The 25,326-nt window shown below is 41.0% G+C and overlaps 1 protein-coding gene across 2 annotated transcripts in view; it reads left to right on the top strand.

The window, feature by feature from the left end:
* Positions 1–23,693, top strand: part of MED23 (mediator complex subunit 23) — a 51,497-nt gene extending 27,804 nt beyond the window's left edge. For both annotated transcript variants that reach the window (XM_048844541.2, XM_048844539.2), the window contains 17 exons: positions 28–173; positions 960–1,205; positions 1,395–1,537; positions 2,316–2,490; positions 4,384–4,547; positions 5,747–5,871; positions 6,654–6,859; positions 7,908–8,088; positions 9,956–10,126; positions 11,298–11,514; positions 12,197–12,433; positions 13,687–13,852; positions 14,900–14,972; positions 16,325–16,539; positions 18,056–18,176; positions 20,790–20,921; positions 21,937–23,693. In XM_048844541.2, the coding sequence (XP_048700498.1) occupies positions 28–173; positions 960–1,205; positions 1,395–1,537; positions 2,316–2,490; positions 4,384–4,547; positions 5,747–5,871; positions 6,654–6,859; positions 7,908–8,088; positions 9,956–10,126; positions 11,298–11,514; positions 12,197–12,433; positions 13,687–13,852; positions 14,900–14,972; positions 16,325–16,539; positions 18,056–18,176; positions 20,790–20,921; positions 21,937–22,095 (2,877 nt within the window). In that variant the 3' untranslated portion in view covers positions 22,096–23,693. The remainder of the gene's footprint in view (positions 1–27; positions 174–959; positions 1,206–1,394; positions 1,538–2,315; positions 2,491–4,383; positions 4,548–5,746; positions 5,872–6,653; positions 6,860–7,907; positions 8,089–9,955; positions 10,127–11,297; positions 11,515–12,196; positions 12,434–13,686; positions 13,853–14,899; positions 14,973–16,324; positions 16,540–18,055; positions 18,177–20,789; positions 20,922–21,936) is intronic.
* The last annotated feature ends 1,633 nt before the right edge of the window (positions 23,694–25,326 follow it).

Genomic DNA, 25,326 nt, shown 5'->3' with positions numbered 1-25,326 from the left:
TATGTAATTTGTGTGTTCTTTCTTTAGTGTATTCCTGTGCCTGATATTAACAAACCACAGTCAACTCATGCCTTTGCAATGACCTGTATATGGATACACCTGAACCGAAAGGCTCACAGTGACAACTCCAAATTACAGATTCCCATTCCTCATTCTCTTAAGCTTCATCATGAGTAAGCTTGGTTTGTTTCGGTTTTTGGTTGGTTGGTTTTTGGATTTTTTTTGTTTGGTTTTTAATTCCATATTACTGCTTATTCCTAGTCAGGACCAAAGAAGAAAAAAGAAAGTTCCAAATCCATGTTTAGAATTTGTTTTGTGTGATATGACGCAGTGTCAGTTTTTTCAGTTACTCTTAAAAACATTGAAGGTGAATTATTTTGATCATGTTTTAAAGGACTGTTGTCAGGTAGCTCAAGCCCAAATGAGTGTCACATAAATTAATGTTAAATATTTTCATGGCATTTTTAAGAAGAATAATTTCTCTTTTGACTTTAAACAGGTTTCTGTTTTCCTTACAACTCTACCATTACACTTGTGCTATTTATTGAGTACCAGAAAGTGAAACAGACTATTTTCCTGTTCAAAGTGTGTGAAATGCAAAAAAGTAAACAGTCAATAAATGGTGAATACTAAATTACGTTTCGTTTTCAGTTTTAATAATCTAAAATATAAATAACAAAAATAGGATTATTAAATAACTTTTAGCCTAACACATAACTCCAACAATTCTCCCTTTACCCAAGGCTTATGAAGCTATTCTAATATTTACCTGCCTGGGCACAAAATCCTAATCACCTATTTACCATGATCGTTGAATGATAATGAAAAAACAAAAACTTTACAATGGAGTTACATGAAGGATTAATTTGGCCTCATATTTGCAGTGCAGATAGGTCTTGTTTTTCTTTCTCTTTTTTTCTTTTCTTTCACTTAACATTTAACCTGTCTTGATTATGCAGGTTCCTTCAACAGAGTCTAAGGAATAAAAGTTTACAGATGAATGACTACAAGATCGCCTTATTATGTAATGCGTATTCAACCAATTCAGAATGTTTCACATTGCCTATGGGTGTTCTAGTAGAAACTATTTATGGTAATGGCAACATGAGGATACCTCTTCCAGGAACAAATTGCATGGCTTCCGGATCTATCACCCCATTACCAATGAACCTTTTGGATTCGCTTACAGTTCATGCCAAAATGAGGTACAGTAATATGGTTTTAAAATGTAATCGATTTACTTTTATCTGTGGATCTTAATGTAAGTGTAACTGTATAAAGAGGAAAGTTCATTGTTTTGTTTTCTTCAAAATGTATAGAACTTCTATCTGCTTATACAACTAATTTCTTAATAGTTTCAAGTACATACTTTTTTTTATTTTTATTTTTTTCAGTCTTATTCACAGCATAGCTACCAGGGTTATTAAACTGGCCCATGCAAAGTCTAGTCTGGCCTTGGCACCAGCACTTGTGGAGACATACAGTCGCTTATTGGTTTATATGGAAATAGAGTCCTTGGGCATCAAAGGCTTTATCAGTAAGAAAAAATGTTTTATTTAATAATACTTTATATTTCATTAGTACCCAGAAGCTATAATCAAGGTCAGAGCCCCACTGTTCAAGGGGCTGTATAAATACTTAGGAAGAAACAAAGAGTTGCTGCCCCAAAGAGTTCATATTATATAGCCCCAGTCCTGCAATAGATTCTACAGGAGAACACCACTGTGCCTGCGTGCCATCTATTGTAGGATCAGGGCCTAAGTATTCTGACTGTTGTGCATAAGTATGTTGTTATCCTCTACAGATTCTCTCTTAAGCTTAAATATACTTAATTGGTCAAGCTCAACGTGCAAGTACATTTTCACTTTACTTATTTGTACATCTGCACTATATTGAATTTTTAATTAGTCAGTATGGAATAAATGTAATGCACACATCTGAAGAGAAATAACACTTATTAGAGATGATACTTGTGCGTGTAGTGTTAGAGCTAATTCATTCTTTTAGTAGTTTAGGGCTTGCAATTTAATATAATAACTATACTTTTACATCAGGTATAGATTTCATTTTCATGTCCGATGTTAAGAGGAGTTGGTGATGCGGTAGTATGTTTTTCTTAGGATAGACTTAAAACGCCTATAACTAGATAAAATATCACTAAAGATTTGCCTGATCTTGTGGTTTAAATGGGAGAGGCATCTAGCTACTCGGTACATATTTTATAAAAGGGTGAATATTTGCACATATGAGTAAAATAGCCTTTTCCAAATGATCTCACTGGAAAATACTTGATACGTTCTCTTCTCTCTTATTAGGTCAGCTGTTGCCAACAGTGTTTAAATCTCATGCTTGGGGAATTTTGCACACGCTGTTGGAGATGTTCAGCTACCGTATGCATCACATCCAGCCTCACTACAGAGTCCAGCTGCTGAGCCATCTTCATTCTTTGGCTGCTGTGCCACAGACCAATCAGAACCAGCTTCATCTCTGGTGAGTGAGGGTAACCATCACTAAACTTTTATCCCCTTCCTTAGTAATTTATTGAAAATCCTGCAGGACCTTTACAAGATAGGTTGTCAGTGTTTACCTGATACACGCATCCTGCTAGCAGCTGTTGATTCTGCTAGGAAAGTGTTAAATGGGTTCTGCTGAATCTGAAGAAGGTGGCTTCATTGAATGTAATGGAGCAAGATACTATCAGGGTGTGGACTGAACAGTAGGACTAGCCAGAAGACAAGAATTCCATTTCACAACAAATTTCAAGGTTTTAGCATTTGGTTTTGTTCTGCATCATTGCAAGACCTTTAAAAGTGCTCTACGAAAAGCCAAAGAGAGATACTGTCCCACCACAGAGTGGCAAATAACCCAGGAGTTAGGGCACTCTCACTGGGATGTGGGAGACCCGGGTTCAAGTCCTTGCTCTGCCTGATTTGCAGCTGCAACTTGAACTTGTCTCTCCCACATCCCACCTGAGTGCCCTAAACGCAGGGCTATTGAGTTAGTGTCACTCTCTCTGACCCAGTGAATATTTAATTATTAATACAAAGTGGAACCACACCAATTGGAGAGATTGGTGGACACCCCCTGCAGAATACTCACTAACCCAGTGATTAGGGCTTTCATCAAAAAATTCCCTACCAGCTCCACTGAGAGTCCTGTGATAGAAGCTCGAGGTGCAGTCAAGTGTGGGGAAATGGCTTGAGTTGAACTTAATTGTTGAAAGGTCCTTGTTAATAAAGCCAAACTCTAGGAAGGGTATGAGCTCTTGAGTGAGTATCAAGCTCCTTTGTCCAGATCAGTTTTCTCAGTTGATACCAAGGAAGTCCTTCTGACTACATTCTGATCTCTTAGCCCAAGTACAACTGTAAGTTGCTTAGTAATTACCCATCTCTGCTGAGAGAGCAGGGAAAAAGTGAGGGGGACAGAAAAGTGGAGGAGTCTGTTGTCATTGATTATGATTATGAACTTTTGCATGTCTCTTGAAAGATAAGATCATAGAAGAGACCTGTCAACACGGAATTAGAGGTACACAACTAGAAATGAAACAATTGGACTCTGCATTGTAGGTTTCAGAGTAACAGCCGTGTTAGTCTGTATTCGCAAAAAGAAAAGGAGTACTTGTGGCACCTTAGAGACTAACCAATTTATTTGAGCATGAGCTTTCGTGAGCTACAGCTCACTTCACGAAAGCTCATGCTCAAATAAATTGGTTAGTCTCTAAGGTGCCACAAGTACTCCTTTTCTTTTTGCATTGTAGGTGTTTAAGTAAATTTAGATGATACAATGTCATTATCTCTTAAATTGCTTCTGACTAGCAAGTGAGAAAACTAGTTGTAATTGGACCAGTGAAGAACTTAAAATAATGCACCTCAAATGAAAAGCAATATTTTATTTCCCTTCTCCACCCCCTCCCCCTTTGATTTTAATTCAAACAGTATAATTACTATCTGGCACTGTAAATGGAGAAGTTAGCTTTGCAACTTCCTGTACCACATTTATCTCTTTAAATAATGACTTCAGATCTTTGGACCGAGATTCTCAAATGTAAAAAAAAAAAAAAAAAAGATTTTTGGGTGCCCCACTGGGGAGTTGTTGCCCCTTTTCAGAAGGTATGTGCTCAGCACTTTCTTAAAACCCAAAGATGGAGGCATCTAAAATCACTAATCACCTAAAATTCTTGGCCCTATCCACCAAGAAGCACAAATACATTGTTCTTTCCCTACTAAAACTGTTTTGAAAACAATTATATACATATTATATGAAGCAAAAAGGTAACAAATGACAAAGAGTACTAAAGTTTTTCAGTTTTATAGTAGCAGTGTATTTATTTTTATATTTATTTATTATTATAAAAAGCCTAACTTTTTTCCTTCTCTTCTTTAGTGTTGAGAGCACTGCTTTAAGGCTAATCACAGCGTTGGGCAGCTCTGAGGTCCAACCACAATTTACACGTTTCCTTAGTGACCCTAAAACAGTTCTTTCAGCAGAGTCAGAAGAACTCAACAGGGCTCTGATTTTGACTCTAGCAAGAGCAACACATGTGACAGGTAAGAGTGAATTTGTCAAATAAGGGATAATCTATGTGAAAGTGAATTAAATCATCTTCCTCCAAATAGAGAGATACCACTCGGAGGTCAGCAGCTAGCATTAATGCAGTACTAACATTCTGAAATCAAGAATTAAATGTCAGGAATTCTGAAGTTAGTTTATTCTACAATGTAAAGTCAGTTAAGTTGCACATAGATAGTTTCCATTTTAGTTTTCCTTATTAAATTTAAATGCTCACGTACTAATGCACACCATAAATATATATGGAATGTGCAACAGGGCTAAAGTTAATGTTGTGGAAGAAGCCTTCTTAAAGGCGATCTGCAAAGCAAAAGAAAACTTGGCTTTTGTGTCCTTTTTTGCCTTTTTATGATTTATAAAGGTCTGATTTATGAAAGCTTTTTTTTCCTGTTTTTTTTTTTTTTTAACTTTGAAATTTCAGATCTAGTCTGGAGACTGACTGGAGAATTAGTACAATTATAATATCAGAAAATCCAAGAGAGTGAACATTTGAATGGGGAAGGGATTTTTGGCATTTTCTGACTGTTTTGCTTGATTTTTTTGCAACCTTAACATTGCATTATCACTAGCTTTTTACATTGACTAAGTTAGAATGTTTAATAGGATAATGACAGGTTTCAGAGGAACAGTACTCCTTTTCTTAATAGGATAATGCTTCACATGCATTTCTGTTTGGAAAAGTTGATTTGATTCTTTAAAAATGATTCTTGGAATTCCATGTTTATTGTCTCTCAATGATTTCCATATCATACCTACTCGGTTTACAAGCAAGGTGTGTTTTGCAATTGCCAGTTCAGCAAGCTAAGCCTAGTATCTTAAAATGAAACTGGGTTATTTCTAGCTCATTTGTCAACAACCATAAAGATTCTGCAACTGCAGCATAGGAATTCTGAAACTCTTACCACTTCTTACTTTGCGTCTTCAGCAAGATAGAATCCAGCCCATTCTCCCCACAGGTATGTTGGTTCTACAGAATTAATCAGGAGTGTGAAAAAGGAAAAAAGGGAGGATGGGCAATATAAACATTTTAGACAGACAAATAAGTAAACCTGTCTGTGTTTTCCAAGATTTAAGTCCTACTAATGTAAAAGCCTAAGGAGGAAATGTCAGTTTTATGTGAAGATCCAATTTCACCAATCCGTTGTGTTTGATTAATGTTGCATATGTGTCCATTTAGACTTTTTCACAGGCTCCGATTCAATTCAGGGAACTTGGTGCAAGGACATATTGCAGACTATCATGAGTTTCACTCCCCATAACTGGGCTTCACACACACTAAGCTGTTTTCCAGCTCCACTGCAGGTAATTGTTTCAACCTAAGTGCTTGAACAGCTGGGAAAATAATTATCTCAGTGGGATCTTTGTTGTCCCCTTCATAGTTAGTTTTCTTCCCTTCTACATTATGCTCAAGTCACATGAGAAATTGTGCATGGTTTTGAAATGGTAGGTGTTTTAGGATAAAATGTTTGAGAAGTGGTTGTTACCAAAAAAAGATAAAGCAGTGTTTGCAGATCTTTGCAAAATTATCCAGTTGATGTACATGACAAATGACTTCTTTCACATTGGAAAAGGTTTTCATTCACAGTGGAGATATGTCAGCAGGTTTTGCATCTGTAGTTCTGGCAGGGTGTGCTGCCACTTTGAGGTGTCCTGGTTTGTGGGGAGCTTGCTTTTGATGATGAGATTCGGGGGGGAGCTGTTTGAAGGCCAGAAGGGGGGGGTTCAGAAAAGATTTCTTTAAGGATGGGATCCCCATTGAATGAGTTGTAGTTGTTTGATGATCCCCCAGATGGGTTCCAGTGTGGGGTGATAGGTGACAACTAGGGGTGTGTGGTCAGAGGGGGTTTTATTTCTGTATTGAAGCAGCTTCTCTCAGGGTGTTCGGGTGGCTGTGACACTGAGTACATTTCCCAGACCTGAAGAAGAGCTTTGTGTAAGCTTGAAAGCTTCTCTCTCTCCAACAGAGGTTGGTCCAATAAAAGATATTAACTTGTCTGTTTAATATTCTGGGACTGACATAGCTACAACAACACGGCTTAAATGTTTCAGACTTGTCAGTTAATAACAAACAAACTTTATTTCAGGCATTTTTCAAACAGAATAATGTTCCCCAAGAAAGCCGTTTTAACCTAAAGAAGAATGTGGAAGAGGAATACCGAAAGTGGAAGTCTATGACCAATGAGAATGATATAATCACCCACTTTTCCATGCAGGGCTCCCCTCCCCTATTCCTTTGCCTCCTATGGAAGATGCTGTTAGAGACTGATCACATTAATCAGATTGGCTACAGGTGAGCTTTTAGAAGTGTAACTGCATTCTGTACCAGTTATAGCTTAAGGGGGTGGTAAGCTTTCTTAAGTACAGTGGGCACAGTTCTTCTATACTAGGGTAGCAGATTTAGTACATTGTTAGATGGTGGGTTTTGATGTACAGTTCGAAGGATTAACATACTTTAAGGATTGCATAATGTCTAACAGTAGTGCTTACTACTGGTTGGTCCTGTTTTTATCTCCTGATAAAAGTGACAGATGCAGGTGAACGATTCAGCTGTTGAGTTGGAGTTTTCTGGGTGGTGGGGAGAGATAAGCAGTCTACAAAGTCAGAGTTTTATTTATATTGAAGTACTGTTTTGGACAATCTTTCTGTTCATTATTTACTATTTATTTGAAATATTTTAATAACTTTAGTCAAAGGCAAATACTAAAAGCTTTATTGGGTTTGACTGCTCAGAAGGCTTATTTCTGAATTGAAGAAGTCAATCATTTTCATGGCTGTCTAACTCTCATTTCCAGTTTTAGAAAGCTTAACACGTGCTGTACCCACACAAAATCAGTTATCCTCTTTCCTCCCTCACTAGGCCTGTCAGAGCAATTACTAAATATCTGATAAAATGTTTGATAGGCTTCCCTACAGTTAGGAAATGTGACACCTTTGGTACTGTGTGTGTAAAAAATATTACAGAAAAAATTAACTAGTTTTAGCAGCATGTCATATGTCATGTCCTACTGAAGAATTCAGTTCTATAAGACTGATGCATGTATACTTTTAAAGACTTGTGGCCAGAATCTATCCATGAAGCTGAAAATGATTTATTTTTACTGCTAATTAGCAGCTTGTGGCATCCTGACCTTGGAGTGCCCTCACTTCTGGGAGTTGGGTTACGCTTATTAGCATGTTTTAATGTTGTATTTGAATGCATATTTTGTATAAAAACTTGAAACACAATCCTGCAAAATTGGCCAGATAAAAATGTGTCAGGATTTCTATAAATTATGCAGACTGCTTCTGCTCTGTGCATATTACAGTAACAAGATCATTTCTTTTCCTCTGCTTGCTAGAGTTTTAGAGAGAATTGGGGCTAGAGCTCTGGTTGCTCACGTTAGGACATTTGCGGATTTCTTGGTCTATGAGTTCTCCACGTCAGCCGGAGGCCAGCAGCTCAACAAATGTATTGAGATTCTTAATGACATGGTGTGGAAATATAACATTGTAACACTGGACAGGCTGATACTGTGCTTGGTAAGTATGACCTTAGTAGGTTAGGTGCAAGATGTTTCTTTATCCAAAATTTGGCCAATGTCTTCTGATCCAGTTCTACAGCAGTCACTTGCATAGGTGTAGTTTGACTTCAGTTTTTGGGGAAGCAGCTCCAGGGCGGCACATAGGGGGCAAATTCCATGCCTGCCTGAGCCTTGCTGTTTGGGAGGCAACACCCTACTGTTCCCCCTGCCCCCTCAAACTATGCCCATTCTTGTGCAAATATATTGAATTGAATAGTGACTAATTACTAGTTCAATAATCAAGTAGTACTATAGAATTACAGATTTTTTTTTTCCCCCCCTAAGTGAGAGAGTGAAAACTAGGAGTATCACAATTGTCTCATTCTCTGGTGAGAAGAACTCTGTCTAGCTTTATTGATCATATAACAGCGTTGAATGAATTGGAATTGTTAACACCATTGTATGGGGCTGGTTCTCTTCCCTCTTAGCTTTGCAATGACTGTTCATATTTTGAAAGGGAACAAGGTGCATGACTAATGCCATATAGGCAAATAAATGGAAAACCTCATGTGGCCTTTGGACAATGCTATCTTTGTTTCAGGGAGGTTGAAGATCTGCCAGCTGTCTCAAAAGGGTGGGTGCAAGGGATTGTATGCTCTGTCTCCTTTAAGTTCCCTAGCTCTTTTCATTGGTTAGTAATTATCAAAAAACTAGCTAAAATATTGCTTCAGTAGGTACTATCCTTTCACCAGATTTTAAAATGTCTCTTCCTGGTATGGATCTAGTGCTACCAAAAGAAATGTCCAAGATGATACGTTAAAATTCAGTAATGCAGTGTTTGCAGTTTCACAGGTACCTATCCCTGGAATGACTAGAATTTTGAAACTGGCATACCTTTTTTGATACTATCAGTGTTGGAGGGATGTTCATAAAATGGTTTTGGCAGATGGGTCAAAGCTATGATAGGGGATGCCTCTCACTGAGGAACATGGGAGAATTTGTCCACTGGGAAATGAGTGAGCTGATGAGCACTTATCAATGGGAGGGGATGGTGTCCAGAGTTCAGACCCTTGCTTCCATTCTGTGCCTACACACACAGAATATAGTGAATGGGTGAGTTGGCTGACCAATTATATTAAAATTAAGATGTTTAATCACCCTAAAGTCATTAACGATGAGGATACTTAATCATTGGAACAATTTACCAAGAGTTGCGGTAGATTCTCCATCACTGGCAATTGTTAAATCAAGATGGAATGTTTTTTTCAAAAAGATGTGCTCTAGGAATTATTTTGGGGAAGTTCGATGGCGGGGTGGCCCACCTGAGCTTTAGAAGGAGCCAGATTTGCCAGTGTACATTGCCAAAGAGCCACAGTAATACATCAGTCACCCCCCGATCAGCTCCCCCCCGACTCCCAGCGCCTCCCGGCCACTGGCAGCCTTGCTGATCAGTGCTTCCCCCTCCCTCCACACATCTCCTAATCAGCTGTTTTGTGGCATGCAGGAGGCTCTGGGAGGGAGGGGGAAGAGTGAGGGCACGGCAGGCTCGGGAGGGGACGGGAAGGGGTGGAGTGAGGGCCAGGCCTGTGGCAGAGCCAGGGGTTGAGTAGTGAGCACCCCCTTGGCACATTGGAAAGTTGGCACCTGTAGCTCCAGTCCCGGAGTCAGTGCCTAGACAAGGAGCCGCATATTAACTTCTGAAGAGCCACATGTGGCTCCGGAGCCAAAGGTTGGCCACCCCTGTTCTATGGCCTTTGTTATACAAGAGATCTGACTAGATGATGACAATGGTCCCTTCTGGCCTTGGAATCTATGAATGAAAGCAGACAGCATGAGCTGTAATTTTACATTGTTCTGCAATCTAATACTTGTGTTGTTTGTTAAAGGCTATGCGCAGCCATGAAGGAAATGAAGCGCAGGTCTGCTACTTCATAATTCAGTTACTCTTACTGAAGCCAAATGATTTCAGAAACCGAGTGAGTGATTTTGTGAAGGAGAACTCTCCAGAGCACTGGCTACAGAATGATTGGCATACTAAGCACATGAGTTATCATAAGGTACTATAGATTACACCAGAGGATTGTGCAATGTGTGCTGTGCAGTTGGGATGCTGAAGCTGTCCTTTGTTTTGTGTATTATTTGCATTTTGGTTATATGCCTTGTTCTGCTATTCAGTGTGTCATTTAATACCACAGCAATAACTTTTAAAGATACATTTAACATTAGTAACTTTTGAGTATTTGGGTCAATGTAAAATAATTTTATGTTTACAGAATAATGTAAAAAGAAAATGTGCATGTAATACTAAAAGATAGAAGTGACTGAAGAATTAGGAGTCTCTGCTCATCTGAATATAGTTTAATCCCACATTTAATGCTTAATTTTTCTGGAAGCCAGTCAGAAAGAATAAGGACCCAGTTTCTCCTTTGTGTTTGTGAATTGGGGAAAATATAGATTATGTGTTTTTTCATTAATATGGGTTTAACCATTAGTAATCATTTAAGGGGCAGTTTTAACTAGGCTTCTGCAAGCTTCCACAGTATTGAAAATAGAATGTAACACTCACAGGAAGGGAAACATTCCAGATTTTAGTGTTGCCCAAAAAGTGGGAACTGCTGGCTGGGGCAGGGCGGGGCGAGACAGTTGGAATATTATATAAATCTTAAACTGTTCCCCGTCACATGATATAAAGCATAGCGGGATGGTGCTTATATATGGCATGCGTGTGGTTCCTTCTCATTCCTTTCCCCAGGGAGAAATCACATACGAATTATTTTTAATGTATTGATTCAACATATGACAGACCAGTGTTCTCAGACTCCAGGGGAAGCATGTAATGTAAAATAGAGTTGATTTCTCTCTTGATCTTCCTTGGAGTCTTTGACAAGAAGGGTGGATAAGTGATGGTATCATTGCCTGCCTGCTATCAGGATTAATTTCCTTTTAGTACTTTATACCTCCCTGAACCAGTTTTAGTGAATCTGAAACTCTCTCTTTTTTGAAATACTTTTTCAAGAAAAAATGAGTTTATTATATTTTGTCCAATTATATTTAGTTACTGTGTTCATATCTTCTCTTTGCATGTACGTGTATACGTATAATTCCAAATTGTTTGGAGTGTCTACAGAATAGAGTACAATGTAGCTTCAGTACATTTTTAAAGTATTGCAAGTAGTCAGTAATGTTTTTAGTATATTTTTTTAAGAAATCCGTGTTTGATTTCCACAGAAATATCCTGAAAAGCTGTATTTTGAAGGCTTGGCAGAACAAGTCAATCCTCCTGTTCAGATCCAACCCCAGTACCTACCCATCTACTTTGGCAATGTGTGCCTCCGCTTCCTGCCAGTATTTGATATTGTAATCCACAGATTTCTGGAATTGCTTCCAGTGTCCAAATCACTGGAGACTCTACTGGATCATCTAGGAGGCTTATACAAATTCCATGGTAAGCTCTTCAAGCCCATTAGCTCTTTATACTTGCGATACAGTCACTACAGATTCTTCGTCATAGTGCATATCAGTAAAGGCCTGTCCATGATGGGAAACCAAACCTTATTAGCTAACTGTCTGTTCTGAAGAGAAGCTTGGTTTACTAGCAGAACCATAATGGTGGACTCTTTTTGAACACTGATTTAGCTGTTTCAGTGTTGTATGGGCTTTGATACAGTAAACCTTGTTAGCAAAAATCTTGTTCAATGCTACCCACTCTGTCCATCCTCTTCCTTCTCAGCAGGGTTCAAACACAGTTTTTTAACTTGGTTTTAACATGATTTTGTAATCATTTTGAGTGTGACGCAAACCATGTTGTAATAATGGCACAACAGTGTCAGTCTTGTTCTTTCTACTCCTTGTTTCTTGTCAAGGTCTCCCCATGAGATGCTCTCTAATGCTGTGTAAATAACGTTTTAAGCAATATCACGAACATAGAAATATTGGTTTTGACCCCCTTTCAGGTAAACTTTTTGTCCAGTTTCATTTAACACAGTCGTACAGTAACAATAAAAACATGAGGCATTTCTACTTGGTGTATCTGTTTTTACATCACCCTTACTTTTGCATAAGCTTACTATTACCAATATAAAATTAAGTGCGATGCTACTGTGTTTCTGGGGGTTTTTTGTTGGCAGACCGTCCAGTGACATACCTATACAATACTCTTCATTACTACGAGAGGCATCTCAGAGAACGCACAAACCTCAAGCGGAAGCTTGTCCATGCCATCATTGGTTCTCTCAAAGATAATCGACCACAAGGCTGGTGTCTAAGTGACACTTACATCAAGTCTGCTATGAATGTACGAGAAGATAATCCGTGGATCCCCGATGACACTTATTATTGCAAACTGATTGGAAGACTAGTAGACAATATCCTTTTTATAATGATTTGTGCTAAAGGAAAATTATCAGTATTGTAGTTTCAGTTCACCAGAGTTCAGTTATGTTCCATACAGTTGAAACACTGTAGGACTGAGGGCTTGTCTCCACTTACTGATCGATCCACCGGCGGTCAATTTAGCGGGTCTAGTGAAGACCCGCTAAATTGATCACCGATCGCTCTCCCGTTGATTCCGGTACTCCACCGGAACGAGAAGCATAAGGTAAGTCGACGGGACCCAGCGTGGTGTAGACACCGCAATAAGTCGACCTAAGGTACTCAACTCCAACTGTGTTGTTCACGTAGCTGGAGTTGCATAACTTAAGTCGATTTAGCCCCATAGTGTAGACCTGCTGTGACTCTCCCTGGCCATCCTCTTCCCCTTTTCTCTAATGCTCACCTGCTGGGAAGTTTGCTAGTTCTCTGTGCACCTTTGTTATCCTCCTCCCACAGCTCCACCGTTTCCTCTACTTTGCTGAGATGTCCAACTACAGGGAAGCTGGACTTCTCTCTGATTAAGGGAAACTAAAAGCATATAAACCCCTAGTTTACATAAGTTTTAAGCGTCTAATGATGCCAGTGATTCCACTGTCCTATAAGTAGAAAAAAAATCACTTTGTGGTGTTGTTGTTCTGGAATGCCTCTAATTTTCAGTGGCAATCAGATAGTCACTGGTATTTGTTCTTTGTCTATTCAAGACTTCAATTTTTTTCAATGTTGCCACCTGAAAAATTCTAATACGAGTAGTATGTTTATATTTAACAATATACTTCAAAACAGATTATTAATAGTGTAGAAAATTCTCAGCATTTTTCTAATAAAGTATCTTAGGTGTAGAGTAAATGGACTCTGACGTGGCCCAAACACAATGAATCTTCCTGTCAGAAAAGTATCTGTTGTATTGTGTGTATGAGTTTCTATATATACAGATATTTCTCTAGATATTTATTTTAAAAATGCTTTCCAATAACTGACTTATCATCTTAAATATGTGCCTTTGATTGACTGTGGCCATTAGTTTCATTCAGTACTGTCGTGTGTGTGTGCGTGTGTGTTTTATAAAAAATACATACACACACACACACACACACGTATATATTATCAGGAATTTGTGGGACTCTATTGTTTTGTTTGTGTATTAGATATATTTTGTTATAAATACATTGTGTACATGCAGAACTACACTGTTTGCTTCTTACCAGTCCCCATGTAGGAATTTGTTGTTTTCCTTAATCATTGTTACCTATGGCTGGCAAGTCACCTGGTCCATTTCCAAACTGCGACTGGAGATTCAATGAGTTTCCTAACCCAGCTGCCCATGCTCTTCATGTTACCTGTGTTGAACTCATGGCTTTGGCTGTTCCAGGAAAGGATGTGGGCAATGCACTTCTCAATGTTGTGTTAAAGAGGTACGCTGGACTTACAGAACTGCCCTCAACAAAAAGCAGTACAGTGGTTACAAATCGCTCACTGTTTCTGAAACTTCCTTTTCTTAAACGTTGTTTTATATATTGATATGTCTGGGAGGCGAGCAGTAGTATGGTGTTGGATGCCATTCTAAGAGCCAAGAACAAAAAATGCGTGTGGCGAATACCTGTACAATACCTTAGATCCCGGTGCTGGTGTTGACTGAGACTCAGCTTCATGTGGGAGAAATGGAGGAAGTACTGTACATTTGTCAGCAACTTGTCCAGTGTGTTCATAGGCGTTAACAGGAGAGGAAAGGAGTCATGTATAGCACTCCTTGTCCAGAGGGGGAGGGCCATCAGTTGCTGCAACAAAAGATCTTTGACTGCAGGGAGGAAAGCAGAAAAATTGGTAGGATGCTTGAGGTCCAAAAGTGCATCATAGTTTATATTTTTATACGCATTTAATATCTGTTGTTATAATTTTCATTGTTGTCATCTGATATTGGAACTGCATTTTACAGATCTCATTCTGTGTTGCCACATGACACATTTGGCTTGATTCCTAGACTCAGTGACTTGCTTTTTGGGCCAGCAGGAACTGAAAGAGTTGTAAAGGGACGAACCACCTTGCATTTAATTAGTGATTCAGATGGCCATCTCTAAGTGGTAATGATGTGTTGAAAGAAAGGATTCCTTTCCCACCTTACTCAGCCAAGGAAGGTCGCCCTGATGCAGGCTTTGGGACCATGGGGAAATGAGTCATCAAAGGAACTGGTATCACTGTGAAGACTTTATTCATACAAATGCCTCTAATGAAAATAACTTAAAAGAAAACATGCTACAGGAACAAAATTGTTTTAAAAGTTTTCTATGCAGTGTCAGTGTGGTACTCAACTAACCAGTCATGCATTTGTATATATAGCTTTTTCGTAAGACAAAATGTCTATAATTTCTCTAGGAATATATTTCAGTCATCATAAATACATTAAAAGTCATGAGAAATTATGTATAACTTCAGAGGTTGTTTTTTTCTCTCCCTATTTGTAGTCAGCCTCTGGTGCCAAGGGAGAATATCACAGCTTGGATGAATGCTATTGGACTGATTATCACAGCCTTACCAGTGAGTTTGTATGTATTTTAAATTTTTCTGAACAGAGAAGAGAATGCATTCTTCCGTAAAAGCTGATGTAGGTGGTAATTTCAGTGAGGGATTAGTGCAACTAGTTTCTTTCTGATGCTCCTGGAGTAGTTCCAAAAGCCACTGGAAAGCTTATGAAACACCTGTGCTTTGTCCTTCATTGTCTGACCAAACTCACTGTGGGATTGGGGGAAGAGGGAGCACGAGAACTGGATTTTTCACAATCTTGTTTCCTCGGTACCTTGTAGGAAAATAAAGTTGCTATATACTTTAACTACAAAAAATTTCTTGTGCAGTGTTTAAGCTTGAGAATGAAGTCAGAAAATTCTCTAAGATAAGAAGTCTGATGGAACATTAACTCTGCACATCCCATATAGCTTTACTGAGCATAATGCAAGAGGAATACATTATAGAAAGGAAGTGTAAAATTTAACAAGGGAAACAAGAATAGAAAATATGTATAATTGAGTTTAAAATGTTTTAGTAGACTTTTTCACCTTTTGAAGATGCTGAGTTTTAGTGTTTGATGACTCAGCTTCAACACTGGATGAATATTTTTGATTTAATTTCCTTTTTTCACCCGTTTTCTGCTCCACTTTCCACTTGATCTACCAAAGTTATTTTCACACCCTCCACAGTTACATCATGCATCCCTTTGAAACCCTCTATCTGTCTTCCTATTTCTCATTGTAAAAAATGTAAGCTTCTCATCTTCATCTACAAGTTCCTGCTTCTCTGCTTTCTTTGCTCCCTACAGTCTCCTACCTTAACATCTCCCTTTGTATTCTTTTCCCATCCTTGTCCCTAGCCTCTGTTTGCCAGAAGCTGGGAATGGACGACAGGGGATGGATCACTTGATGATTTCCTGTTCTGTTCATTCCCTCTGAAGCACCTGGCATTGGCCACTGTTGGAAGACAGGATACTGGGCAAGATGGACAATTGGTCTGATCCAGTATGGCCGTTCTTATGTTCTTAGCTTGTGTCTTGGATTGTTCCTATGCCTGGAACAGTTCCCCGATCCCCTTCCACCAACTGCCACTCTTTTCTGCTTCAGATCACTCTTTAAATTCCATATTTTCAAACAGTCCCTCCACCCTTCTTTTCATTAACAATCCCCATGCTCCCTCTCTCCTGGACTGGTGGTATGTTGTCTTATTTAGATATTCAGATATTTGTCAGGAAATGGGTAGGTAAAGTATTTGTATAAATTAAGAATGTTATATAAATATTTTTAATAATTTACAGTAATCTGCAGGAGGTGGGGGAGAAAGTATTACCTTTTCGTCTAAAAATTAAAAGAATAAAAATCATTTGGAGTTTTTTGTTTTGCCAGGAGCCATACTGGATTGTCCTCCATGATCGAATTGTCAGTGTTATCAACAGTCCTAGCTTGACTTCAGAGACAGAGTGGGTTGGTTACCCATTCCAGCTCTTTGACTTCACAGCTTGCCATCAGTCTTACTCTGAGATGAGCTGTAGCTACACTTTAGCATTGGCACATGCCGTGTGGCACCATTCTAGCATTGGCCAACTTTCCCTCATTCCAAAGTATGTATAATGAAATTTAACTGATTTTTAAAATTTAACTAATAGTTTAAAGTACACTTTTGACACCCCTTCCGTACTGTGTACAGCAAAATAATATGTCCAATATGTACACAAGGAAGTATGTGGCGGAGAGAGAAAGCGAATCAGAACAAGTAATAAAAAAATCCTCTAAAACATGGGTGATGGTAGGGTTTTTTGGTTTTTAAGCTGGTTCTTGTCTCTCTTATCTATATCTTTGGGCTCTCCACCAGTGTGATAACCTCAGGGTATGATAAAGCAGGGATTGGCAACGTTTGGCCCGCGGCCCACCAGGGTAAGGTTTGTTTACCTGCTGCATCCGCAGGTTCAGCCGATCTCTGCTCCCACTGGCCATAGTTCACCGCTCCAGGCCAATGGGGGCTGCGGGAAGCAGCGCGGGCTGAGGGATGTGCTGGCCACTGCTTCCCGCAGCCCCCATTGGCCTGGAGCAGTGAACCGTGGCCAGTGGGAGCCGCGATCGGCCGAACCTGTGGACGCGGCAGGTAAAGAAACCGGCCCGGCCCGCCAGCGGGCTTACCCTGGTGGGCAGCGCGCCAAAGATTGCCGATCCCTCATGTAAAGCATATTATATCTCATTTAGCTTGTGTTTGTTTTTTTCTTACTCGTTACAGTTTGGCTGCAGCTTATACTGGCAGTGGCAATACACTTGCTTAATGCCATCCGTTATGATCAACTCTGTGTAATTTTGTCTTCAATCTTCGTATGTAGCATTTGTTGCCAGTGGGGGAACTGCTTTGTAAATTAATAGACATTGCAGTGATACACTAGGAGATGTCCTTAGCAAGCCAGGAAGCTGTAGCATTTCATACCTTGCAGTTTATTAAAAATGTAGTTAAAATGTATTTCCATACTGCCTTATTAATGGGAGCGTTCAAAGCATGTATGGGGGCTTTAACTCAGCTTCCATTTTAGTTTTTCAGTTCACCTTTTAATATTCTTCTCCTGGATTTATCATTGTCTACATAAGCGGGAGATGGCATGAAGTACTCATGACAATTAGGTGACCCTATTCAGAGACTTAGTTCCAGTGTCATAACCCAAGAGGCCTGCATTTGACTCTCCCTTGCATTCTCCAGGCTGATCTTGGGTGAGCCTATGCAGCTTCTAGCCCTTGGGACTGTGTGAACCATTCATAGCTCAGTCATGATCCCTATGGCTACTTTTGCTGATAGACTAAGTATGGTTCTATGAGTGTTATTCAGCAAGTGTTCAATCATTTTTAACATGAACACTCAAATTTGGGTTCCTCAAGGGGAGGATGAAACACTTTGACTGTATTTCCACCATAGCAAAATGCTGTCACTCCCAACCAGTCTGAGGTAGAGCAAGAAAACCCCAAATGCAGTGATAAATGTCTGAGCCTAATGAGTGACGATAGTATTGAATGTTGAAAAATGGTGTTGATTTTGGTGGCATGACTACTTTAACATAAGATAAATGTACAAAACAGTGATGTGTCCTCTTTGAAATACTGCAGATTCCTCACTGAAGTCTTGATACCCATAGTGAAGACAGAATTCCAGTTACTTTACGTTTACCACCTTGTTGGTCCTTTTCTACAGCGGTTTCAGCAAGAGAGGACACGGTGTATGATAGAGGTAAAATATAGCTCTTGTCCTGGCTTTTCTAGTCTAATTCAGCCTGGTCTTTGAAACTCAAAAGCAGGGGAAAATCTTTGAAATTAAAGCCCCAGTCCTGCAATCATAGGTGCTGACTTTTGGTTTTGCCAGTGGGTACCCCATCCTGGCTCCGCTCCCTACCCCAAGGCTCCGCCGTCACTCTGCCCCACTCCACCTCTTCCTGTCCTTGCTCTGTCCCCTCCCCTTAGGTCTTCTCCCCTGAGCATCTCCTGCCCACTGCTCACTCCTTTCTGCTCCCTCCCTCTCACACACACCCGTGAAGGCGAGGTGTGTGTGTTTGGGGGGGTCAGTCTCCCCCGAAAACTGGCAATTTTCAGCATATTTATACACTTCTTTCATATTCTGTAATGGAATGTGTGTCTATCATTGGCATCTTAATGTAATCATTATTAAAATAGTAATATATCATTACATTATCATGAATTACAGTATAGTAAAGTCATTACACTCAGCTACAAGCTGTCTTCACTAACATCCCAGTTTAAAGACATTATGTTCACTCTGGGCTTCACACCTCCTTAGGGCCTGTTTGGGAGCTGAGGCCACTGATGGCTGTGGGAAGAAGGTGGATGGGAGGGACAAGCAGTGGAGAGTCTTTCTCCTCTCCCTTCCTTTCGTTCTCCCTGCCCCTTTCCCTTTCTCTTGTTTCTTCTCTAAGTCCTGCTCCCCTTCCTGATGTTTCCCACTTCTTGCTTCCCACCCATGTCCCTTTTCCCATCTCTCTCCGCTCCCCACCTCCTGGTGGCTGTCTAGTGCCTGCTCCCACCGCCATCCTTGGGTGGGAAGATTGCGTCGGGGTAAATGCACAGGCCTCGGGCTCAGGTGTTCTGGGTTTGATTCTCTGCTCTGCCACAGATTTCCTGATTAGCCTTGGGAAAGTCACTTCATCTCTGTGTGCCCTAGATCCCACCTGCCAAATGGGGCTAATGCTGACCCTGCCTCCTAGGCTAAATTCATTCATGGCTGTGTGATGATGGGGGAAATGGAGATACCAGTGTGGGTAGATTTGGGCTGAATTTCTCCACAGCCGGAGAGTGACAGCCAGCTCCACAGGGGGGACGGGAGAGAGAGAGGCTCAGGCCAGCTCCGCACAGAGTGGGGTCGGGGCTTCAGCCCTGCAGCTTCTGCCACTATGGTGGCTGGGGCTCCCGAGCCGGGTACTTCCGCCCCACATCTTCTGCCAGGGTCCAGGGCTTCTCCTCCCCGTCCTTCACCCGACGATTCCTGGCGGAGTCCGGGGATTCTCCTCTCCTCCCCGCCTGCCCCCCAGCACAGCTCTTGCTGGGGTCCAGACCTTCTCCCCCGAGAGTGTGGCTCCTGATGGGGTCCAGGGCTTCTCCTCCCCCTAATCTACCACTGCACCCAGCCCTAGCCTAGCTGGGCTCCCTTGGGTCACCTGATGCCTGCTGTGGCCAGAGTCGAGCCTGGCTGGCAGGGAGCAACCATACACGTGGCCATTAGCCCAAGAGGTGTGGGGCGGCCCTAGGTGAGCAGGGGCTGGCTGTGCTGCTGCTGATAGCCCAGCACTCCCGCCCACGCCTAACCCTTAGGCTTTTTTTCTTTTGTGAGACTCACTCAGCCCCTGCCAGAGCAGAGAGGTGGGAAACAGCTGATCTGAGCTGGCCCGCCAAACAGCTGATCGCAGCTGCGCGCAGGCTGCCCATAGGAAACAGCTCATCTGCTGAGGCGCCCGCAAAACCGTTGATCCCTGGCTGCCAACAGCTGGTCATCCCAGTGGGTGCTGAGCACCCCCTATTTTTTTTCCAGGGGTGCTCCAGCCCCGGAGCACCCACGGAGTCGGCGCCTATGCCTGCAGTGAGCTCTGCGTGAACATGTGCTTTCATGGCGCTCGCTACTTGAAGGGAGCTAACCCACCAGTTTATTGAAAATGTATTACTTTTTAGTATAGAATGAACTTAGCATTTAAAGAAATTAAACATCAGGGTCAAATATATACACACATTTTATCACTGTTGCAGTGTATGCATAATGTTGTATAATGTTTCACAATGTTGTAATTGTAGGGGTCCTGACCCAAAAAGGAGTTGTTGGGGGGGGGGTCGCAGAGTTATTGTAGCGGGGATTGTGGTTCTGCTACTCTTACTTCTGCGCAGGTGCTGGCAGGGCACTGCCTTCAGAGCTAGGCACCTGGAGAGCGGTGGCTGCTGGCTGGGAGCCCAGCTCTGAAGGCAGAGCCACCGCCAATAGCAGCACAGAAGGAAGGATGGCATGTTATGGTGATGCCACCCTTACCTCTAGGCTGCTGCGTGCAGAGTTGGGTCCTCAATCAGCAGCCACCACTCTCCAGGAGCTCAGCTCTGAAGGCATATCCCTTCTGCGTGAGCATATGTACATGAGCAGGGGAATCACACTGCCGGGTCATAGTGTAGACATAACCTTAGAGTTGTCGGTCTTCTTTCACAAGAAGCCAGATGTTTACCGGGAAGTTCAGATAAGTAGAAGATGCAAATAATAAATGTTTCTCCTTCACAAAAGAATAAACTTAAAAATATAGCATGTAAATCCAGACAGCAATGTTTTAAACTTTTTATTTTCATTTCATGAAAACAGATTGGGGTGGCGTTTTATGAAATGCTTCTGGATGTGGACCAATGCAGTACACATCTGAACTACATGGATCCCATATGTGATTTCTTGTATCATATGAAGTACATGTTTACTGGGGACAGCGTGAAAGATCAAGTAAGTTAACAATATACCTTGAAGCTAAAAGCAAGGTTACATTTAATATAACAATTTGTACCAGGATCTTTTGTGTATGATCTTAAATGTAAAAGGATCACAAATCCCTTCACAGTTGATCAGTCTGTCCATTCCCAATCAATTACTGGTACAGTTTTTCATCGTTAAAAGCTGTAGGTCAGATTTTGAGACAAATTTCAGACCACAGGGAAATTGTGACTAGAGTTTGATTTTCTTTATGAGATGGCAATAGGAGTGCTGCTATATAAACGTCCTAAGCATTTATGTTTAGATTTTTGTGCTGTTTCAATCCACACCTTCTGAGTTTTACTTTGAGCTTTGGGTTCAAATTAAATAACCAAATTCCATCTGGTTTTGTTGCAAAAGCATAAATCATCCCATGTTCACCAAAAGGATTCCTGAACTTTAATGAATCTTTTACTGAAACCTGATGCAGGTTTCTATTTTGTAACAAAGTGTAAAGTCCAGATAAGTGTTATGTTTCCTGAATGCATTTTGCAGGGCTTTGGTTGAGTCCTAGATCGAGGAGGTTTTGGGATGAGAACTGACGAGATTCAGGGATTCATTTAGGTAGCACTTAAGATAAATCTGTCTTGCCGTATTGTTCTAGGGTTCATTCCTCTCTTGCATTAAAAATGTGTCAAATTACTTTGTGTTTTGATAATGCTTTGTCCACGTTTGTGGGTACGTCTAAATGACAGCTGGGAACATACTTCCCAGTGTGGGAAGACGGATGCGCTACCAGTGTAGCCAAGGGAGCACAAGTTGCTGCTCAAGTGAGTTGCCTGAGCACAAACCTGACCAGCTCCCCTGGGAATGTACTTTAGTGGCTAGCCCGAGCCGCTGCCCTTGCTATCCCCCAGCTATATTGCTGTGTTTAGCGCACTAGCTTGAGAAGAGCTAGTGCATGTCTGTTTGCCTGCACTGGGAAGCATGCTCCCAGCTGCAGTGTCGATGTATCCTGAGGAGTCTTTTTTTGTTTCGTGTTTTATAGGTAGAGAAAATTATTTGCAATTTAAGACCGTCTTTGAAACTCCGTCTACGTTTCATAACACATATCAGCAAAATGGAACCAGCTGCTATTCCTCAGCAATCCATCAACAGCGGGTCTCCAGCACCACAGCCTAGCCAAGTGCCTGTTAATGTTGCTTAGCCCGTAATACAACCGAGCAGGACATCATACTGGTGTCTATGTGAAGACTCTTTTCTATTGATCCAGATGAAACACTCTTTGGTCTGAACTTGGTGACATTGTGTAACAAGGGAAGAGAATTATCTCCAGCCTGCTGCTTCATTTTGATTTGTGTGGTGAATCAGTTTGTGCATCATCTGCACTCCATTCTTCCTGTCTATTTGTATCAGAGACTAGATAAGGTATGTGTTGAACTGATCAAAGGTATGTTGCAAACAGTGGCATTTATGGATGTATGATAAGATGACTATTTTGTAAAGCAGCTCCATATCCCTCTTCAAGCCATCTTAGTTTTCCTTATTTCTGTCTGTCTATATTAGCTTTTTTCAGAGGTGTCTAGCATGGTGGTATGTAAACACCTAGTTTTCTTTTAAATGAAAATGTTGAACCTAAATGTCAGCCAGATCCTCTCTTCAAACCCTGGGGTCGAATATTAATTCATGGACTAAACATAAAGATGGACACTTCAATTGTAATTCACTAGTACTGTCTACTTAATCACTGGGGGACAGATACTGATGTCCTCCCTCATCTTGAGCACTTCCTTTTTGAAGTCAGTGGGACTACCCATGTAATAAGGTACCATCCGACATGAGTAGAGGCGGCACAGTCAGCTCTTGCGTGCACAAATCCCTTTTACTTGACCTCCTGCTCATGAAGAGGTGGGGCGGTGGGGGAGGATTAATGTTCTTGATGTTTGATCATATGAACAAGTTTAGTCCCACAGGGAGGGTGCTTAACTACATGCTTAAGTTCCAGTGGCATAAGTCAATGGGACTTGCATATCAGATTAAAGTTAAGGATGTGTTTAAATGCTTTCTTCAATTGGGGAGTTAGGGCTTGTCTGCACATACCGCACTGCAGGGGCGCAGCTGCAGGAGAGCATCTTCTGTCGGCTTAGAATCCACCTCCATGAGAGGTGGTAGTTATGTCGACAGGAGAAGCTGCTCCCCCCCCCCTCCGCCCCCCCGTTGACAGCGCTGCATACGCTGCGGGTTAGGTTGGTATGACTACTTTGCTCAGGGGGTTGGATTTATCACACCGTTGAGCAATGTAGTTACACCAATGTAAATTTGTAATGTAGACCTGGCCTCAGTCTCTTTAAAGACTGTGGATGACTCTTGTAAAGCAGGGAACTTACTGATGTCTTCATTAAAGTAAATAGATGAGCAGTGGCTTTGATCTAGCATGAACTAACAGGCTGCTAGATTATTAGCCAAAGACAATCGGAAAAGGAACCGTGTTTAAAATCTGTGTATTCAATTAAGATTTGCTGGTTGATTTTTATTTTTTTTCTCCCCTAGTTGGGAAATGGTGTAATTTTTATTAGTCAGTCATGGTTGGATTTTTATCACATCTAAGCTTTATTTTAGGTTTGTATAATCCACTACTTTAATTCTTCAAATTTTATTTGTGTATGTGTACTCTCAGTTGTTTACTAGGTATGACTCGATAACAAAAGTGAAAATAGTCTCAATTAAGATTTGTAAAGTATTGATCGTATTTGACATTTTTAAAAACTTTTTTTTAATTAAAAAACCCCTTGAAGTTTATGGTAATACCATTTGCCATCTTACGTCTTATTGTTTATTTGCCATGCTCTTCAGTTTAAAAATAGGGGTTGATTAGAACATCGAAGTCTCTGTGTCCTCAATCTTCAGTTCTACAACAATACCATCTCAGACGATGATCTCAACAGAACTCACACGTTTAGTAAGGTTAGGCCTCATCAGCACCTCCTGCTAAAAGCCCTGGCGCTATAAAAAATAGCGTTGATTCAGTAGAAAGAATTCTTCATATCAGTCTGCATAGTCTACACCTAGTATAGTGTTAGAAGGCACTGTGTTGTCAAGATGCTATCTTTTAAATCATACATACCCCCTGGGATTCTAACAAGTGGTCCAGTGTGAATAATTACGAACTGCCTTACCTATATTCATCTTACGGTTTGCATAAGGTATGCAACTTCACAGCAGTTTAGGACAGGAAGAGTAGGACTTCTGCATGCCGTTTAAAAAGCTGTCTTGTTCCATTCCAAAGTTGAGTTACGTGATTCTTGTGTCTCCGAGACTGGATTTGGTAACACACTGCATCTAGGTGCCCTCCAGAAATCCAGTACACATCTTGGAAGTTTAGTCTGCTTCTCCAGAAGCCTCTCCAAAGGTTATTTTGGGGCAGAGCCAAAGGGTCAGTTGATAGGGTTGGGACACAGAAGGGCTGAGGTCTGTTCCCAGGTCTGCTATATCACTTTGGTCAAATCACTCACCTCTCTGTATTTCAATTTACTTCTTTGTAAAACTGAGGTAATACTTGCTCACCTTTCTAACAGGTTTAAAATGTGTGAATGAAAAATGCTGTGTAAGCATCAAGCTTCATTTTTGGTGTGTGCGTGCCCTCTGACCGAACAATAGCAACTACTCTGTGCACGCACGCGACAGAATAGTCCTATACTATGTAGAAATAATTCTTGGGATTGGCCTGGGACTAGAATGTACATCTGCAGTTCTTTGTAGCACCTGTTTACGGTCATTGGTCTTGCGTGGAGAGTAACAGAGAATTTACTGTTACTGCCTTTAGGAGCAAATGTTTAGAGCTATTGGTAACTCGAAAACCTGTGAGGTTTTTCTCACCTTTTAAAATTGGAGCCTGAAATCTTTTGTTTCTTCACTAAGCAAGCTGCAACAATGTAAATTAGGCCTCTCCATCCATCTAGGGTCTACCTGTGTATATAAATGGGTTCAGTAGCTCAGTGTCTAAGCTCCTTCAGTTCCTGGCCTATGCAGAGATGACAAAATGTGAAATTGGGCTGAGGCCATCAAAAGATAATGTTTGACCACTACCAGCCTGGGTTTGAACCTGTGACCTAAAGCTGAAAGGCTCTCTGTCCCATTAACAGTCTCCTGAGTCATTCTGTCTTTAGCTAGGTGGTAGAATTACTATCCAATGGGTTTTAGTATTTTTTAAATACATAAACGTGTTGGGATATAGTCTCCTTTTGATGTGTGTGCAAAGCTCATTAGCAGGCTTCCGAGGTTGTCGCTCTAGACCAGTGGTTCTCAACTGATTACACATTGTGGGCCACAGGGGCCAGTTGGCAGGGCAGCGGCAGCCCTGACCCTGTCCCTCGCTGCGCGGGCCACCCAACTGCCCGCTCTGGACCCCACGGGGCTGACTGGCTACCCTGGACCTCAG

The sequence above is a fragment of the Caretta caretta genome, chromosome 3 (genome assembly GCF_965140235.1).
Source record: "Caretta caretta isolate rCarCar2 chromosome 3, rCarCar1.hap1, whole genome shotgun sequence".
Taxonomy (NCBI): Eukaryota; Metazoa; Chordata; order Testudines; family Cheloniidae; genus Caretta; species Caretta caretta.
Note: the sequence above shows the minus strand (reverse complement) of the source record. Positions and strands in the feature narration are given on the sequence as shown.